This window comes from Oratosquilla oratoria, chromosome 42 (genome assembly GCF_046742065.1).
Source record: "Oratosquilla oratoria isolate Oo_2021 chromosome 42, ASM4674206v1, whole genome shotgun sequence".
Classification (NCBI taxonomy): domain Eukaryota; kingdom Metazoa; phylum Arthropoda; class Malacostraca; order Stomatopoda; family Squillidae; genus Oratosquilla; species Oratosquilla oratoria.
Window position 1 is genome coordinate 35,808,837 of NC_134818.1, and position 17,147 is coordinate 35,825,983.

Genomic DNA, 17,147 nt, shown 5'->3' on the forward strand with positions numbered 1-17,147 from the left:
AAGCAACCATTTATATATGAATAGTTCGCTATATTCTTCAAGAAAAATAGGATTGAACTCAAAACCCTTCAAATTATCATATGTATAGCTCGTCAGGTAGGCCTATGGCTGTATCTCAAAAAGTTGACCTGATTGAGCAAAACCAATGTGATATTCGGACTCAGAACACCAAAATTAGTCTAAATCAGCTGAGAAACCCCTGACGATTTTTTGGCTGTTACCCAGTGTAATTTAACACAGCCTGAAGGGATTTCTCCCCATTTCTTTTTCAGCATGAGGGTATGGAGGGTGGGGGGGGTTCTGATTAAATGTAGATGTGGATTTGGTGTCTTGCTGCATTGCTTCTGACCCAGGGCATTGGAGGAAATGGAGGGATGACCAATCATTCAGTAGGAGCCTATAAAAGAGGGAGGGAAGGATGGTGAATAGGGGTGAAGTATGTGGGGATGAAATGGGTGATAGTGGATTTATGCATTTGACTTTGGCTACTTCCCTTGTAAAGGTGAAAAAGCCCTTGGTATATGTATGTGTATTTATAAGGTATATGTATGTGTATTTATAAAGTATGAACAGATTTCTGGTTATTAATACAAATCTTTTGGTTTGCAGTCAGTTCTATGGAAGCATAGAAGTCATGGCCTGTCCAACAATTGAATATAAAAATGAAACGCTCCATATTTCAATTGCCACGAGTGTTGAGCATAACATATTTCTCAACTTGAGAATCAGGAACCAGTCCTTTGATTTCAGGTAGGTAAAAAGGCTGTGAATGGGGTGGAAAAAGAGTTGGGAGATATGGTTGATGAAAGAGTACTGGGATGGTTTGGACACATGGAAAGAGGGAAGAAGATTGGTAAAAGAACTGTGGAAGGAGTGAACATGAGGGGGTGATCAAGGATAACATGGATGGAAGGGGTTAAAGGGGCACGAGGAAAGAGGAGGATGTTTGTTGAGGAAGGAAGGGATAAGACAGAAGATAGGAGTGAGTGGAGATTGGTTGTGTATGGATGATGCTATGACGCATGGAAAGGAATGCGTAAGGGATGGGGGTGTGAGGAAGTATGTGTGAAAGATATTTTCCTGCAGCCCAAAAGGATTTATCCCTGTCTTCTCTTTTTCTGCATGAGGGGATGAAGAGGGGGTGTTGCCAATTAAATGAAACTTCGTTGCTGTAGATGTGCTGTGTCATGCTGCATTGCTTCTGCATAGACTCAGAGGTGACTTCATACAGGTCTTTAAGATTTTAAAGGGAGTTTGCAACATCAGAAGTGACAAAATTTTAACACTGAATGAGAATCAAACAAATAATGGAACTGTCAGGAAATTAACCTCTTCACTCCAGGGCACATCGCACGTCTGGCAGCATTAGCTGCCCGACATGCGATGTTGCGTCATAATAATCGCATTATAAAAAATAAAGTCAGTGCTCAATTGTTCGTTCTCTTTCACCCGTGAATTTTGATAACCATAGAAAATATGATGAAGCCAGTTTAGAGAGAATGGAGGTTACGTAGGTACGACTACAATAAATATAATCAAGACGCCGACATCATTGGCATCATCGCGTACCCACTTGCTCCTCATGACGCCTACATAGGCATCACCGTATGGAAGTGGTTAATTTGGGAGTGGATAGAAACAACTTCACCAACCATGTAGTTAATGAATGAACTTCTGCAGAGGCAGTGTGATGTAGTTCAGTTTGAAGCTTTAAGATTCATTTAGATAAACACCAAAGCAAGATGCTGTAATGGCTGCCATTTATTCTATATTATTTGTTTATATGTTTGTTATTATATGTTTATTATTTATTTATTGTTTATTATTGTCCATTTGTCCACTAATTATTATTTACTATTTATCTGTTTATCAACCTTATTTATTTTATTCATTTATATTTTTATTATTATTTTTTTTTATCAACATTTTTTTTGCAGTTGACCTAGTTATGGACCAAAAGGTCCCTGGTCATAAGAACATAAGAATGAAGGAGACTGCAAGAGACCATAAGGCCTACACATGGCAGCTCCATATCCATCACCACCTGTCATCCCCATCCATAAAGTTGTCTAACCGTTTCTTAAAACAACTGATAGTTTCAGCGCTCACTACATGTTAACTAAGTCTGTTCCATTTGTTGACCACCCTATTAGTAAACCAATTCTTGCCTATTTCCTTCCTAAATATAAATTTGTCCAGTTTAAATCCATTACTGTGAGTCCTGCCCTGTTATTTAGATATGATGACCATGTTTGCATCACCCTTGTTGAAGCCTTTGATCCACTTGAATACCTCTATTAGATCACCCCGCACTGCGTCTTTCCAGAGAATGTAAGTTAAGGTGCCTAAGCCTCTCTTCATAAGGTAAATTTCTGAGTCCATGTATCATTTTGGTCATTCTTCTCTGTACTGATTCTAGTGAATTGATGTCCAATCTATAGGATAGAGACCAAAACTGTACTGCATAGTCAAGGATGGGTCTAACTATCACTAGATAGAGTTTGATAATTACCTCTGCACTTCTATTCATTACCGTCCTAGCAATAAAACCCAATGGCTGTTAGCTTTATTTCTGGTGCTAATGCACTGTTTCCTGGTTTTAAGGTCCGGACTCGCTAGAACTCCTAAGTCCCTCTTGCACTCTGTTTTCTAAAAAAAAATGTTATCTAAGCTGTACAACCACTCCTTGTTTAACAACGACAATTGGGACCAGCGCACCGTCGTTAACCGAATTGGTCGTTAAGCGAAAGTGTATACATATACGTATATGTACTGTATGTACAATGTCCAGCAATACATGTATCTTTATTTTCGTGTAGTTTCCCTCTTTTATACAGTACATTAAAGCTTTATTTACTGTTTATTTACGGTGGTTAGGTTCCTGAAATTACCGTATATGACCAAATCCGCGTATGCTGACATTCCATATTGAATACCGGGGTATTTTTTTAGTTTCAACCATGGGCGCAATATAGCAATGGAAAATTAATTATTAATTTTGTAAATTAAAATGTATCAACGTAATATGCAATTTTGTGGGCGGAAATGAAAGTACAAAATACCATGCTACAAGAAAATATGCTAGTGAACGAAGTTGGTAGCACAAGTGGTAGTAGAAGACATATTTGAAAAAGTAGGTAACTTGGCAAAGAGTGAAAAATACAATAAGATATGGATAAAAAGAGAAATGAGTACTGAGGAATTAGAAAAAGAAAGGGCACTAAGAGAAGAAGCAAAGGAAAAAAACTTGAAAAGATCGGAGACAGAATGCAAAGAATTCCAGTGGAGAGTAATAGACTTGAGATTAAGACAATGGCGCTTCAAAACGAACAAAACAAGGGAAGAAGAAACCAGGGAGAAGGAAGAAAATTAAAAGTGGCCTATACCAACATTGACGGACTAATTTCGGGACTGAACGAACTCAATGATTATCTGTTAGAAGCAAAACCAGACATAATGGGAATTGTAGAGACTAAACTAAGAGGTGAAATACCATCCACTGTTATTGGACAAGGTTTATACAACTACTGGATAAAAAACAGGGACAAGAAACAGGGAGGGGGAATCATGTTCTTGGCCAAGAAAGACCTAAAGGTGACAAAAATTGCAGAGGGCAAAGGTAATGCTGAATTGATCATGATAAAAGTCGAAGGCAAGAATATGAAAAGTAGAAAGTTTGTGGTGACTTATGTGCCTCCAAAAACAAGCGCTTGGAAAGAAATCGAACATACAAAAATGCTAGACGACACAAGAAAATCACTCAATGAGATACTAATGGGTAAGGGTAATCTGGTAGTTATGGGGGACTTCAATTGCAAAGAAATTTGTTGGGACAGCATGACAGTGCAAGGAGGAGATGACTCGTGGGGCAATGTACTGCTAGATATGACCATGGAGTACACAATGACCCAATGGGTCCGTGAAAACACAAGGTACAGAAATAATGAAGAGCCATCGAAACTAGATCTAATATTTACAACAGAGCCTGAAATAGTGCATAAAGTCCAGTATGAGACACCAATTGGAAAGAGTGACCATGTACTCATTGAAACTATACTAAAGGAAGAAATAGACATAGAGAGGAACGAAAAGCATAGGAAAGGAAGACTGAGGTACAACAAAACAGACTTTACAAAACTAAAGACATTCTTCCGGAATGCAAACTGGGAAATATTTTACAGGGAAGAAACAGCAGTGGAAGAGAAATGGAATATATTGATGGAAAACTACAATGAACGGGTAAACAGGCATGTACCAAGACAAAAGCGAGAGAGAGAGTACATTAAATGTTGGTTCAACAAAAGATGCAGTGAGGCAAAAGACAGAAGGGACAAAGCTTGGAAAAAGTGGAGAAAAGACAAAAAACAAAGCAAATGGCAAATTTATGTTAACTATAGAAATGAGTATGTTAATGTGAGAAGAGAGGAGAAAAGGAACCATGAGAAGGATATTATAGACAAATGCAAAGAGCAACCCAAACTATTCTATCGGTATGTGAATGGTAAACTTAAAAACAAACAGGAATTGGTGAAACTATGCCAAGGAAACATAGAATACACAGAAGATTTAGAGATGGCCGAAGTCATGAACAATCACTTTAAATCTGTTTTCACCAGAGAGAAAATACCAAATTGTGACATAGACAAAAACAAGAAATCTCCCCTCATGAATGATTTTACAGCATCACTAAAGGAAATATCAGAACATTTATCAAGGCTGGATGTCAGAAAATCACATGGCCCGGACGGTATTGCAAATTGGATTCTAAAGGAGTGCAAAGAAGAACTAACAGACAAAATACACATCTTAATAAACAGCTCACTCAAAGAAGGAAAGATACCCGAGGACTGGAAAAACGCTAACATTGTACCAATACACAAAGGAGGAAACAAAGAAGAACCCACCAACTATAGGCCAGTATCACTAACAAGCACCATAGCCAAAATTTGTGAGAAAATAATCAAGAATAGATGGGTAAAACATCTGGAAGACAATGACATATTAAACCCAAGACAATTCGGATTCAGACAAGGAAGATCATGCTCCACAAACTTAATATGCTTTTACTCAAGACTAATAGACATAGTGCAAGAAAGAAATGGATGGGCTGATTGTGCATTCCTAGACTTGCAAAAAGCCTTTGACAAAGTACCACACAGAAAACTACTAAAAAAACTGGAACACATAGGAGGAATACAGGGAAACCTACTAAAATGGATAGAGGACTTTCTGACTGGTAGAAAGATGAGAGTAGTGCTCAGAGAAAAATATTCAGACTGGAAAGAGGTGATCAGTGGAGTACCGCAAGGATCTGTGCTGGCACCAATAATGTTTGCTATCTATATGAATGACATGGATGAGGACGTGAACTGCTACATGAGCTTCTTTGCCGATGATGCCAAACTGCTAAGGAAAATAGAAACTGATGAGGACTGTGAAGCACTGCAAGCAGACCTAAATAGGGTATGGAACTGGAGTCAGAAATGGGAAGTGGACTTTAATACTAAGAAGTGTAGCATAATGGAGTTTGGAAAAAGCAAAAACAGAATATCAGGAAAATATACAATTGGAACCAAAGAAGTAAAGAAAGTAGGATCCGAAAAAGATTTGGGAGTAATTATCACGAACGACTTGTCCTATGATATACAGATTAACAAAATTGTCGGGGAGACTTACAACTTGCTAAGATCAATAAAAGTGGCGTTTACATACTTGGACGAAGACATGATGAAAAAAATATTGGTTACATTGATAAGGCCTAGATTAGAGTATGCAGCGACATTGTGGTCCCCCAGTACCAAAAAGAATATAAAGAAAATAGAAAGAATCCAAAGAGCAGCTACAAAAATGGCACCTGCACTTGCAAACCTATCATACGAAGAGAGATTGGCTAAACTGGAGTTACCGACACTGGAGCAAAGAAGAGAGAGAGGTGACCTATTGACCATCTACAGAATCATGAAAGGCACAGAGGTACTCGATAGTGAGAACTTACTTAACTGGGACAAAAGAAACACAAGAGGACATGGAAAGAAAATAAAAAAACATAGCTATAGAAGAGAACTGAAGAAAAACAGTTTTCCTCATAGAGTTTTGGACACTTGGAACAAACTGGACAATGGAATAGTATGCGCAAAAACCATTCATGAGTTTAAAAACAAACTAGACACTGCAAGATACAAAGGCGGGACAACACGAGCATAGCTCCCCTTCCCGCAAAATACAACTAGGTAAATACAACTAGGTAAATAAATAGGATTGGGACGCCATCTTGTCGTCTGCCAACGTCTCTCACGACGACGACAACGAGGACGAGCCGGATGACATTTAATTTGCAGGTAATGATTTATCAAACACAGGTCAGGTTAGTTTAGTTTAGGTTAGACGAATTCATCATCCTTTTATTTTTTAGACATCGGTATCTATCATAACAAACATGGTGTACCATTCGTCCGACATGACTTTGTTACTTACGAAAAAAAATTTAGCACCTTTTTTTTTTTTCCCGCTCCCAAAATTGCATATTACGTTGATACATTATAATTTACAAAATTAATAATTAATTTTCTATTGCTATATTGCGCCCATGGTCGAAACTAAAAATTTACCACTACCGATATATATTGTACCCCAGGTATTTTTGCAGCTTGCAGGATGGTAATGTAGACCTAAGCTTCAGAACACTTTACCTCACAGGTAATATCCACCATACAAGTTCAATTATAACATCATACAAATTTGCCTCAGCCAACTTAATTATCATACACGACGTCGTTACTTCGGGAGATTTACGTTAAACGTCTGTCATAAAGCCCGTCGTAACTCCGCGTTGTCGCTAACCGAGTAGGTCGTTAAACAAGGAGTACCTGTATCTATTTTTGGGGTTGTGTAGCCCTACGTTTAACACGGTACACATGAGATATTGAAGGTCATTTGCCATTTCACCGAATATGTGAAAAATTTCTTAAGATTATTCTGCAGAATCTCTGCATCATTTCCTGACCTAATGAGGTGTCCTATTTTAGTGTAATCCGCGAAATTACTACATACATGTATACATATACCAAAGGCTTTACCCATTACATGGGGGGTAGCCAAAAAGAAAAAGCGTTCGACAAAGTGCCACACCAGAGACTACTAAATAAAATCAAAGCCCATGGCATAGGAGGAAAAGTGTTAGAATGGATTAGAGCTTGGATTAGTAACAGAAAACAGCGGGTCACCATAAATGGAATAAAATCTAGGTGGGGCAATGTTACTAGCGGGGTCCCCCAGGGCTCGGTTTTGGGTCCCTTATTGTTCATTATGTATATAAACGACTTAGACGATGGGTTAAATAGTGATGTTAGTAAGTTTGCGGACGACACTAAAATAGGACGCCTAATTAGGTCAGGAGAAGACGCCCAGATTCTGCAGGATGATCTTAATAAACTGTTAACATGGTCGGTGAAATGGCAAATGAACTTCAATATCTCTAAGTGTAGCGTGTTAAACGTAGGGCTACACAACCCCAAAAATAGATACAACTTAGATGACACGTTTTTAGAAAAATCTGAGTGCGAGAGGGACTTGGGAGTTCTGGTGAGTCCGGACCTTAAAACCAGAAAGCAGTGCATTAGCGCCAGAAATAAAGCAAACAGGGCATTAGGCTTCATTGCTAGGACGGTAACAAATAGAAGTGCAGAGGTAATTATTAAACTCTATCTAGCGATAGTTAGACCCATCCTTGACTATGCGGTACAGTTTTGGTCCCCGTCCTACAAAATGGACATAAATTCACTAGAATCAGTACAGAGAAGAATGACCAAAATGATACAAGGACTCGGAAATTTGCCTTACGAAGAGAGGCTTAGGCACCTAAACTTATACTCTCTGGAAAGACGCAGAGTGCGGGGTGATCTAATAGAAGTGTTCAAGTGGATCAAAGGCTATAACAAGGGTGATGCAAACAAGGTCATCATAATAAAACAACAGGGCAGGACTCGCAGTAATGGGTATAAACTGGACAAATTTAGATTTAAGAAGGAAATAGGCAAGAATTGGTTTACAAATAGGGTGGTCGATGAATGGAATAAACTTAGCAACCACGTAGTAAGCGCTGAAACTATCAGTTGTTTTAAAAAACGATTAGACAACTTTATGGATGGGGACGACAGGTGGTGATGGATACGGAGCTGCCTAGTGTAGGCCTTATGGTCTTTTGCAGTCTCCTTTATTTCTTATGTTCTTATGTTCTTATAGAAACCTCTCCCACCCATTCCATTTTCTATATATTCCACTCCCCTCCACCCTCCCTCCCTCTTATCTTGGCACCTCCTGGATGATGGGTCATCCCTGCATCCTGTCCACTGCCCTGGGTCAGAAGCAGTGTCAGAAGACACAGCACATCCACAGCAAGGCCGCTTCATAAATTCGGTGAGCCCCCCCCTCTCCATCCCCTCATGCAGAAAAGGAGAATATGGGGAGAAATCCCTTCGGGCTGCGTCAAATTTTTCTCTAACATACTTTCACACCCCCCATCCCCCACCCACTCCCCCTAATGCATCACAGCATCATCCATGCACAACCCTTCTCCAGTCACTCCTATCTCCTGTCCCATCCCGTACTTCCTCCACAGACATTCCTCTCTTTTGTAATGCCCCTTTCACCCCATCCATCCATCTCATCCTAGGACCCCCCCTCATATTCACTCCTTCTACCTCTGCCTTCCACACTTCTTTTACTAATCTTTCTTCACTCATTCTTTCCATGTGTCCAAACCATACCAATACTCTTGCATCAACCATATCTCCCAACTCCCTTTCCACCCCTGTTCTCCTCCTCACCTCCTCATTTCTCACTCTCTCTAGCCTAGTAACCCCTATCATACTTCTCAGACATTTCATCTCAAACACATTCAAACTCCTTCTCTTCCTCTCTTTGGTTCTATGTTTCTGCCCCATACAGTGCTGTTGGCACAATAGAAAGAATCCATAGAGCAGCAACAAAAATGGCACCTGCACTCACAAACTTGTCATATGAGGAGAGATTGGGTAAACTAGCTTTACTGACTCTGGAGCAAAGAAGAGAGAGAGGTGACCTACTAACTACAGAATCATGAAAGGCACAGAAATACTTGATAGAGAGGACTTGTTAAACTGGGACAGGAGAAGCACAAGAGGACATGGAAAGAAAATAAAAAAACATATCTACAAAAGAGATCTGAAGAAAAACAGTTTTCCACATAGAGTGGTAGACACTTGGAACAAACTGGACAATGAAATACTGTGCGCAAAAACCATTCATGAGTTTAAAAACAAACTAGACACTGTGAGATACAAAGGGGGATACCACGAGCGTAGCTCCCCTTCCCTCAAAATACAACTAGGTAAATATAACCTTCTCTTAGCATCCATTCCCAGATGTCTATTTCTCATTACACTTTTTAAACCACAAAGGCATTTACTCACTTCTCTCAGTCTACATTCTACCGCCACCCCCACTCCCTTTCCTGCCACATTCGTACCCAAGTATCTAAAACTATCGACTTCCTCCAGTCTTTCACCCTTTATGCTCACTTGCAACCTGCTGTCACTCTCTCCCCTTGTACATCTCATCACCTTACTTTTGCCCACATTTATCTTCAGCTTCCTTCACACACCTCAAACTCTGTCACTAACTTCCTCAATCCCTTCTCTGATCCTGCTACAAGTGCAGTGTTGTCAGCAAACAACAACTGGCTCACCTCCCACTTTTCTCCATTTTCTTTAACCATCTCCAACCCCTGACCCACTACCCTTGCATTCACCTCTCGCACCACCCCATCCATGTAAAGATTGAACAGCCAGGGTGACATAACACATCCCTGACAAAGTCCCACCTTTACCTCAAACCATTCACTCTCTCCATTTCTAATCTTAACACAAGCTCTACTACACCCATCATTATTTATCCCATTGTCTAAGTCGTTTATGTACATAATGAACAACAAGGGACCCAAAACTGAGCCCTGGGGAACCCCACTAGTAACATTGTCCCACCTGGATTTTACTCCATTTATGGTGACCCGCTGTTTTCTGTTACTGATCCAATCTCTAATCCATCCTAACACTTTTCCTCCTATGCCATGGGCTTTGATTATATTTAGTAGTCTCTGGTTTGGCACCTTGTTGAATGCTTTGCTAAAGTCAAGGTAAATAACATCATAATTATCATTGTAATCTGATGCCTCATATACTTTAGTGTAAAAGGATAGAAGATTAGTCACACATGACTTACCCTTGGAGAAACCATGCTGTGTCACGAATTAAATTATGTCTGTTGATGTGGTCTCTGAGTCTATTTACTATGATTCAAGCATTTTACTTATAACCGATGTCAAACTGATTGGCCTGTAGTTGTATATAGACAATTTATCTCCCTTCTTAAAAACAGGAACAACATTTGCCTGCCCCCAAGCATTAGGCACAAAACCAATGTCTACCGATTTATTAAATATTTCAATTAACTGTCACAGATTTCGAATTTACACCCCTTAAGCGCTCTCACTGTTGGCATGCTCCTTTGTAATGAAATGCAGGGATAGCCCAGCATCCAGGATGAGCCAAGAAAAGAGGGAGGGAGGGATGGTGAATGGAAGTGGAGTATGTGGGGATGAAATGAATGGGAGTTGTCACCTCCCTTGTAAGGGGGTGGGGGAAACTCTTGGTAATTATATGTAAAGAGGCTTTTTTTTTTTTTTTTAAGGCCCTTGCTGTTTGCATTATGGTGTTCATAATATCTTCAGATTTGTCTTGTGTTTTGAATGTAGTAGTGTATGTGTACATACACTACTACAGTTGCAATACAGACAATACAGAGAAATAAGGAGGAGAGCAGGAGTGGAAAAGGAGATGGGAGATAGGGTTGATGAAAAAGTATTGGGATGGTTTGGACAAAGGAAAGAATGAATGGAGAAAGATTAGTAAGAGAGGTGTGGAAGGCAGAGGTGGAGGGAGTGAACATGAGGGGATAACTGAGGATGAGATAGATAGATGGAGTGAAGGGGGATTGAGCAAGAGGGAGTCTGTTGGGCAAGGAAAAAGGCAGGAGATAATGGTGAGTGGAGAATGGCTGTGTAAAGATAATACTGTTATGCAAGGAAGGAAGGGGGTGGGGGGATGGGGTCTTAGGGAGTGGTTATGTGTGAATGATAATTTCATGCAACTCAAAGGGACCCATCATCCATGAGGAGCTAAGATGAGAGGGAGGAAAGAGTAGTGGGTAGGAGCGAGATGGGTGGGGGTGAAGTGGGTGGGAGTGGGTATAGCCTTTGACTTTGGCACCTCTCTGGTAAGGGTGAGCCCTTGGTATATAGATATTAGTGCATGTAACATCTAAAGCTTTATGGCATACATTTATGTATTATCTGGTTCAGGGTTGAAATGGAATTTTTTTTTTAAACCTGTAAATACAGGTGAAATGTAAATTCATCTAAAAAACAGAAAAGGAAGATTAAGACAAAATTTGATACGAAAACTTGTGAATGTAAACCTAGTGCAGTTGGTATTGGATTATTAATAGACAGGATTTTTACTTCATGTATGTATTTACCTAGTTGTATTATACGAAAAGAGAGCTATGCTCGTGCTGACCTGTCTGCATCAAGTTTTTTCTTAAAATCTTGAATATTGTTTGCACACACTGTTTCGTTGTCTAATTTGTTCCAAGTATCTATCACTCTGTGTGGGAAGCTGTTCCTTTTCAGGTCTCTTGTTTCTTTTCGTGTCCTCTTGTTTTACCATTATCCCATATTAACAAGTCATTCTTATCTTCCATTCCTTCCATTATTCTATAGATAGTCAGCAAGTCTCCTCTTTCCCTTCTTTGTTCCAAAGTTGGTAATTCTAGTTTGGACAGTCTTTGCTCATATGTCAGTTTGGAAAGAGTTGGTGCTAGTTTTGTGTTAGTCTTTGTATTCTTTCTAATTTTTTTTTATTCTTTTTGGCACTGGGTGTCCATAGTGTTGCTGCATACTCAAGTTTTGGTCTTATTAGTGTAGTTAGATAATTTTTTATCATTTCCTCGTCCAAATAAGCAAACGCCACTTTAATTGACCTTAATAAATTGTAGGTTTCTCCGAATATTTGATCAATATGCTTATCTGGTGTCATGTCCTTGCTGATCATCACTCAAAGATCTTTCTCCAAGTTTATTTTTTTCACCTCTTCTTCACCAATTTTGTAATCTTTCAATATTCTGTTTTTACTCTCTCCAAATTCCATTATACATTTCTTTATATTGAATTTTATTTCCCACTTTTAAGTCCAATTCCAAATCTTGTTGCAATGAGTTGCAGTCTTCCTCCGTTTTTACCTTCTTTAGTATCTTTGTATCATCTGCAAAGAAATTCATATAACACTCTACACCTTCATCCATGTCATTAATGTATATGGCAAACATGATCGGGGCCAGTACTGATCCCTGCGGGACACCAGTTATCACTTCTTTCCAGTTTGAGAATTTATCTTTAATTACTACTCTCATTTTCCTCCCAATCAGGAAGTCTTTCATCCATTCCAATAATTTTCCTCTGATGCCACCTATTGACTCAATCTTCTTTATTAGTTTTTTATGTGGTACCTTATCAAATGCCTTTTGTAGGTCGAGAAAGGCACACTCTGCCCACCCATCTCTCTCTTGTATTATGACTTTTAGTCTTGAATAGTAGCAAATCAAGTTTGTTGTACATGATCTTCCTTGTCTGAATCCAAATTGGTTTGGATTCAGTATAGTTTTTTCTTCTAAATGCTTAACCCATCTATTTTTGACAACTTTTTCACAAATTTTTGCTACCGTGCTTGTTAGTGAGACTGGTCTGTAGTTAGATGGGTCTTCTTTGTTTCCTCCCTTATATATTGGTACAATGTTTGCCTTCTTCCAGTCCTGTGGTACTTTTCCTTCCATCTTGCAAGCAACTCTCTATCCAATTTCCAATCCCAATCTACCATTTTTTGGCACATCTCTCCAATGAGAAATTTTCCTTGCAATAACATACATACATACATATACCAAGGCTTTTTCCCCCTTACAAGGGGTGTAGCCAAAAAGAAAAAGCCATAAAATCATTCCCACCCATTCCATCCCGGAATACACTCCACACCCCTCCACCCTCCCTCTTATCTTAACACCTCCTGAATGATGGGTCATCCCTGCATCTTGTCCACTGCCCTGGGTCAGAAGCAGTGTCGCAAGACACAGCACATCCACAGCAAGGCCACTTCATTAAATCGGCGACCCCCCCTCTCCGTCCCCCCATTGCATAAAATGAGAGGACGGGGAGAAATCCCTTCGGGCTGCATCAAATTTTGCTCACATACTACCTCACCCCCCATCCCCCTGCCCATTCCACCTCATGCTATCACAACATCATCCATATACAACCATTCTCCATTCACCCCTGTCTTCTGTCCTCTCCCGTCCTTCCTCAACAGACATTCCCCTCTTCCCCAAAGCCCCCTTCATCCCATCCATCCATCCACCCCGGCTGTTCAACTTATACATGGATGGGGTGGTGCGAGAGGTAAATGCAAGGGTAGTGGGCAAGGGATTGGAGATGGTTAAAGAAAATGGAGAAAAGTGGGAGGTGAGCCAGCTGTTGTTTGTGGACGACACTGCACTTGTGGCAGGATCGGAGGAGGGATTAAGGAAGTTGATGGCGGAGTTTGGGAGACTATATGATAGAAGAAAGCTAAAGATAAATGTGGGTAAAAGTAAGGTGATGAGATTTACAAGGGGTGAAAGTAGCAGTAGACTGGAAGTGAGCATTAAGGGAGAGCTACTGGAAGTGGATAGTTTTAGATACTTGGGTGCAAATGTGGCAGGAAAAGGTGGAGTGAAAGTGGAGGTAGAATGTAGATTGAGAGAAGCGAGTAAATGCCTTGGTGGATTAAAGAGTGTAATGAGGAATAGACATTTGGGAATGGTTGCTAAGAGGAGACTGTATGAAGGAGTGATTGTGCCAACAGCACTGTATGGGGCAGAAACATGGAACATAAGAGAAGGAGTTTGAATGTGTTTGAGATGAAATGTCTGAGAAGTATGATGGGGATTACTAGGCTAGATAGAATGTGAAATGAGGAGGTGAGGAGGAGAACAGAGGTGGAAAAGGAGCTAGGAGATAGGGTTGATGAAAGAATATTAGGATGGTTTGGACAAATGGAAAGAATGAGTGAAGAAAGACTAGTTAAAGAGGTGTGGAAGGCAGATGTGGAGGGAGTGAACATGAAGGGACATCCTTGCAATAAAACTGTAGAAAAAAGACCTAATGGATTAAATATAGAAGCCAAAGAAGACAAAACTTGTCTATTGGTCGAGGCATCTTTGTTAAGGGGAACATCCTTGATTATCAAGGTATCATAATTCTTATTATAGATATATCCCAACACCTTTACCCCTTCCTTATTGCAAATGACTTCTTGTTCAAGAACAGAAAGAACGGATGTCAGGTTGCATGTCCACTCCCTGGGAGGTAAACCTCCATTAACCTCTTCACTCCGGGACTTAAATCTCGCAGGCAGCAGCCAATGCCAGCCATACGACGTGTCGTAATAATACTCGCATCATAAAATATAGTCACCGCGTATATCAATCATTCTCTCTTTCACCCATGAATTTTGAAAACCATAGAGAATGTGATTAAGGGCAGATTAGGGAGAATGTCAAAACGCAGGGGTGACTACAATAAATATAATCAAGACGCCAATATGGCAGCATCGCGAATCCACTTGCTCCTCATGACGCCTACGTGTGCGACACCATATGGTAGGTGTTAACCCCTTCCACACGGTGCCGCCTACTTAGGTGGCATGGGGAGCAAGTGGATACGCGAGGCTGCCATATCGGCATCTTGATTATACTGTATTTATTGTAGTTGTCCCTGTGTAACTGACATACTCTCTAAACTGGCTTCATCACATTTTCTATGGTTATCAAAATTCACGGGTGAAAGAGAGAACGATCGATATAAGCGGTGACTATTTTTTATGATGCAAGTATTATTTTGCAACATTGTACGTCTGGCAGCTAATGCTGCCCACGAGATTTTGGCCCGGAGTGAAGTGGTTAAGCATGATCTTGTTAATCCTCTTGACCATAGCAGGGAGGGAACGAGATTCATTAGTGTAGACCAGATTGTCTACATAGAATTTATCTTTAATTAAGGAGGCAGTTAGAGTGTCAGGTTGCATAAAAAGATGATGTTGGATAATGAAGTTCAGTATGAAGGGAGAGCAGATGAAACCAAAAATGATAGTATTATAGCTGTAAGGAATATATTGGTTGTTAATCCTTCTAAAGAAAGAGAATCTATAACGATCACCCTCATCCTTTAAACGGATCTGCAAGAAGGCCCTCATAACATCTGCCAAAATGACATAATTGTTGATTCTGAAATACAACAAAAGAGAGAGGATGTTATTCATCAAATCAACTCCCAGGAAAGCACCTTCATGTAAGGAAGGAGCTTTTCCTATTTTAAGAGAGCAATTGAAAACAGGTCTTATTTTTGAGGTGGCAAGTTCATCATTCTTGAGCACATGTCTAGGAGGTATAGAAATTTGTCCAGGGACTCTTTTAGTAACTGGTTCAGTAATACCCAAGGCCTCTTGCTGGTCAAACACAGCTTCGTACTCCTCCCTAAGGCCCCTTTGCTCAAGCTTGTCCTATAGACCCTTTGTGCCACTGCCAATGCAATCTTTTGATTTGAGGGAACAAGGTCCACCAAATCCTTTTTCCACGGGATCTTCACATAATAGTGTCCATCTTTGAAGGAAGGAAGCTCGCTGGCTGAGCGGGTTAGGGCATTGTTACTTGCGGTGAAGGTCAAGGGGATGGCAGTTCGAATCCTGCCACCAGCGAAGTTGAACCAAGGGCATGGTTCATTAAATTCCACACTGCAAAGCCCTCTGTGAGGGGCACCATCCTAGCCTCCCTATAGTTGGGAGAGTGTGACGTTAAACCATATCATCATCTTTGAAGGAAATGGACTGTTTAAATTGATCAACTTCCAAAGCATCAATGTCAGGGGTTTGTTCTTCTTTAATGCCAATGGATTCTAAAGAATAAAAATTATCAAGACCATATTCTACATTAGAGTTAACAAAGACTTCCTGCAAAGGATCAAATTGTAAATTTACAGGTTCTAGACAGAAATTAATAAGTAACTTATCCTTACCTAACATTTTGGGAGGAAATTATTTAACAGTCCTTTTAGACTGAGTAAAGGAAGTTTCCTTCTCAGGTTTCTTTAGAGAAATTCCATTGGCCTTGAAAGAAGAATTATAAAAAAATAAGAGAATCTCCATAGTAGTTCTCAGTACAATTTAATGAATGGACTCCAAGATCAGATTCAGGATTTATCCTCAAAGGTTTCTCCTTGTATTTGTAGTTATCAAAATTTAGTACTTCATTAGAGGGCATTTCAGAAACCCCTTTTATCATTCTCTTTAAGTAGCAAGGTTTCTCACTAGGAGGGATATATTGAACCCCGGTCCCGTATGGAATGAAACCATCAGCAAGTTTAACCCCTTCAATACGGACCAAAATCTCGCGGGCAGCATTAGCTGCCAGACGTGCGATGTTGCATCATAATACTTGCATTATAAAAAATAAAGTTACCGCTGTATTGCTTGTTCTCTTTCACCCATGAATTTTGATAACCATAGAAAATATGATGAAGCCAGTTTACAGAGTATGGGGGTCACGCAGGTACAACTACAAAATATATAATCAAGACATCGACTTCGGCATCCTCGCATACCCACTTGCTCCTCATAACGCCTACATAGGCGTCATCGTATCGAAGGGGCTAATAACCTTGCAAGACGGGCTACCGTATAAGGGGGCACTCTCTAATGAAAATAGTTGAAAGTTTTGAAGAATGTCATTTCCAATGATGCCTAAGACCTTCAAGTGATCTCCCTTCAACTTGGGAAAACTAGGGGAAACATAAGATTCATGATCATTCATACTTTGGAGTATAGAGGATAATGAAGGAATTTGGACAAGTTGAATCCTTCTATTGCAAAAAACAAACTAAACAGATTCATCCCGGAGGGGAGTTTTAAGTTTGCAGTGTAATTAAAACCTCTTTTATTCATTAGAGGTAAACCAAATGAAGAAACCAACTT

General features: G+C 39.9%; 1 protein-coding gene across 7 annotated transcripts in view; it reads left to right on the top strand.

The window, feature by feature from the left end:
• LOC143021745 (SID1 transmembrane family member 1-like) overlaps positions 1–17,147 on the top strand; it is a 407,746-nt gene that overhangs the window by 116,233 nt on the left and 274,366 nt on the right. For all 7 annotated transcript variants that reach the window (XM_076179441.1, XM_076179440.1, XM_076179442.1 and 4 more), the window contains one exon: positions 610–750. In XM_076179441.1, coding sequence (XP_076035556.1) covers positions 610–750 — 141 coding nt within the window. The remainder of the gene's footprint in view (positions 1–609; positions 751–17,147) is intronic.